The sequence below is a fragment of the Buceros rhinoceros genome, unplaced genomic scaffold (assembly GCF_000710305.1).
Source record: "Buceros rhinoceros silvestris isolate BGI_N320 unplaced genomic scaffold, ASM71030v1 scaffold3615, whole genome shotgun sequence".
NCBI classification, from domain to species: Eukaryota; Metazoa; Chordata; class Aves; order Bucerotiformes; family Bucerotidae; genus Buceros; species Buceros rhinoceros.
Window position 1 is genome coordinate 1 of NW_010410960.1, and position 3233 is coordinate 3233.

Consider the following 3233-nt stretch of genomic DNA (forward strand, 5'->3'; position numbering starts at 1 on the left):
TCAGCTCACTGAGGCAGGGTTGGTCCTTGGGAAGTCCATGCCGATGGTTCTTTGACCTGTGCTTCTTGGACAAACAGCCCCTGGCTTGTGTAGGTCTTTGGGATGTCACAGGTCCGTGAGTAGCAGCTGGAGCAGGAGCAGCCCCTAGCTTGTGCCGGGCTTGATAGCCCTCTCTTTCGCTGGGTAGACCGGGCCTCCCAGAGCTGCCGTCGCGGTAGACGGGGCCAGCCTGCCTGGACTGGTGTCTAGACCTGGCCTCCCGGTGCCGGTGGTGGAGTACAACGTGCTTTCCCGTACCGGTTCTGGGGTAGATCTGCCCGCCTGGACTCTGCTTAGAGCTGTTCCCCCTGTGACGCCCAAAGGTCATGCTGAAGCTGAAGGAAACGCCATCCCCTGTTCTCCCCTCATGCACAGAGGCAGGCAGGCAGCTCACTGAGGCAGGGTTGGTCCTTGGGAAGTCCATGCCGATGGTTCTTTGACCTGTGCTTCTTGGACAAACAGCCCCTGGCTTGTGTAGGTCTTTGGGATGTCACAGGTCCGTGAGTAGCAGATGGAGCAGGAGCAGCCCCTAGCTTGTGCCGGGCTTGATAGCCCTCTCTTTCGCTGGGTAGACCGGGCCTCCCAGAGCTGCCGTCGCGGTAGACGGGGCCAGCCTGCCTGGACTGGTGTCTAGACCTGGCCTCCCGGTGCCGGTGGTGGAGTACAACGTGCTTTCCCGTACCGGTTCTGGGGTAGATCTGCCCGCCTGGACTCTGCTTAGAGCTGTTCCCCCTGTGATGGTGCAGGGGAAGACCAGGCCTCGCGCTGAAGGCGCTTGGGTAGACCTAGCCCCCCGGGAAAGCGGCGGACCACGCTTCCCCTTGCCAGAGCCGGGGTAGACGAGGCCACCCGAAGTCTCCGGTAGACCAGGCCTCCCGGTCTCTCGTGTGGTGCCCGGGTAGACCTGACGTCCCCGTGCCAGCGGCGGACTTTGGACCAGACCTCTCCGACACTCACTTGGGCTGGGCTCGGTGATGTCAGAGAAGGAAATGCGGCTGAAGCTGCCCCTGGCTTGGGCTGCTGATTGGCATGTCCCAAGGTTAGGAGGAGGTGGGGCAGTGGTGGAGTACAACGTGCTTTCCCGTACCGGTTCTGGGGTAGATCTGCCCGCCTGGACTCTGCTTAGAGCTGTTCCCCCTGTGATGGTGCAGGGGAAGACCAGGCCTCGCGCTGAAGGCGCTTGGGTAGACCTAGCCCCCCGGGAAAGCGGCGGACCCCGCTTCCCCTTGCCAGAGCCGGGGTAGACGAGGCCACCCGAAGTCTCCGGTAGACCAGGCCTCCCGGTCTCTCGTGTGGTGCCCGGGTAGACCTGACGTCCCCGTGCCAGCGGCGGACTTTGGACCAGACCTCTCCGACACTCACTTGGGCTGGGCTCGGTGATGTCAGAGAAGGAAATGCGGCTGAAGCTGCCCCTGGCTTGTGCTGCTGATTGTCATGTCCCAAGTTTAGGAGGAGATGGGGCAGGAGCAGCCCCTGGCTCTCTGGGGTAGACCTGGCCTCCCTGAAGTGTGGGTAGACCAGGCCTCCCGGGGCTGGCTCCGGGGTACACTCCTATAAGCGAGATGCCTCCAGGCAGAGTGCGACGTGTTGATCTGCTCCCTCTGAGCCCGACCATCCTTCTTGTTACTGACCCATCTACTTATCCCCCCACGCAGGCCAGAACATTCAACTGGGGCACAAGAATGCTGAGCAGGGGAGAGGTTGCAAACGTCCCTGACTTCCAGGTGAGAAGACAAGCCTTGGTCTCCCTGTGTTCAGCATCCTGTCCTTCCATCAAAGAAAGCAAAGGGTGGCGAGACACAAGCTCCCCTGGGTAAATCCAGTCACCTTCTCTTCCAGACACCCAGCGCTGGGACCGAAATGAGCACAATCTGGGGTGCAGACTTTGGCTCCCTGCACACCCTTTGGGCATTTTTGGAAGGCTCTGCACTTTCCCCATTGTCAGGGACTTCCCACACGCTCCAGGACCTTTCAAAGACGATGGAGAATGGCCACACAGTGACATGGGCCTGATCACTCAGCTCCCTGCGCTGCCCGCCGCTGAGGGCATTGACCCACCCTTTGGCTGAGTCACCCCAGCAGTGGCACCAGGCAAGCTCTGAAACCTGGCACCAAGTGTCCGTGTGTGGGAAGGCTTGGCTTCAGAGCAGAGACATGAAGCAAAAAGACACAGTCAAAAGGTGGACAAATGTCTTTCTAGCCCTAGGACTACAAACCCAGAATACAATGGTAAAATTCACCCCGCTGGGGATATGCTCCCCAGGCTGGGAAATGGGATCCTTTGCTGTGACCTTCCTGGTGTCCTGCCCAATGACAGCACAAAGAAAGGTGATTCTTATGCCCGAATTATTTCTAATAGGAGAAATGACACTGAGGACACAGGTGAGAGTCTCACAGCTCTGTCTCCAACACGAACGGCTCCACCTTGTCCTGTCTGTGCCCTTGGCCGAGGGCATTGCTGAGGGCATTGACCCACCCTTGGGCTGAGTCACCCCAGCAGTGGCACCAGGCAAGCTCTGAAACCTGGCACCAAGTGTCCGTGTGTGGGAAGGCTTGGCTTCAGAGCAGAGACATGAAGCAAAAAGACACAGTCAAAAGGTGGGCAAATGTCTTTCTCTGAGGGCATTGACCCACCCTTTGGCTGAGTCACCCCAGCAGTGGCACCAGGCAAGCTCTGAAACCTGGCACCAAGTGTCCGTGTGTGGGAAGGCTTGGCTTCAGAGCAGAGACATGAAGCAAAAAGACACAGTCAAAAGGTGGACAAATGTCTTTCTAGCCCTAGGACTACAAACCCAGAATACAATGGTAAAATTCACCCCGCTGGGGATATGCTCCCCAGGCTGGGAAATGGGATCCTTTGCTGTGACCTTCCTGGTGTCCTGCCCAATGACAGCACAAAGAAAGGTGATTCTTATGCCCGAATTATTTCTAATAGGAGAAATGACACTGAGGACACAGGTGAGAGAGACAACGTCAGTGCTGGCTTGAGGGTGTTTCCCAGCAGGTTCCGCCGAAGCCACTGTGACCCCTGGAGGGAGCCCTGAGGGCCACCTTGGGCTGCTCCTGAGCTGCTGAGCTGGGCTGGGCTCTTGGCCTGGAGGAGGGAGCTGCTGGCACTGGGGCAGCTCTGCCCAGCAGCAGCTCCTCTGCCCAGCGCAGCAGGGCTGAGGGCTCTGCCTGCAGCACCCCGGGCC

General features: G+C 59.1%; 1 protein-coding gene across 1 annotated transcript in view; it reads left to right on the forward strand.

The window, feature by feature from the left end:
• Positions 1-187: 187 nt before the first annotated feature.
• Positions 188-3233, forward strand: part of LOC104493154 (olfactory receptor 14A16-like) — a gene marked incomplete at both ends in the record, with an annotated part of 5575 nt that continues 2529 nt past the window's right edge. Inside the window, 2 exons of the mRNA XM_010135784.1 lie at positions 188-307; positions 612-717. Coding sequence (XP_010134086.1) covers positions 188-307; positions 612-717 — 226 coding nt within the window. The remainder of the gene's footprint in view (positions 308-611; positions 718-3233) is intronic.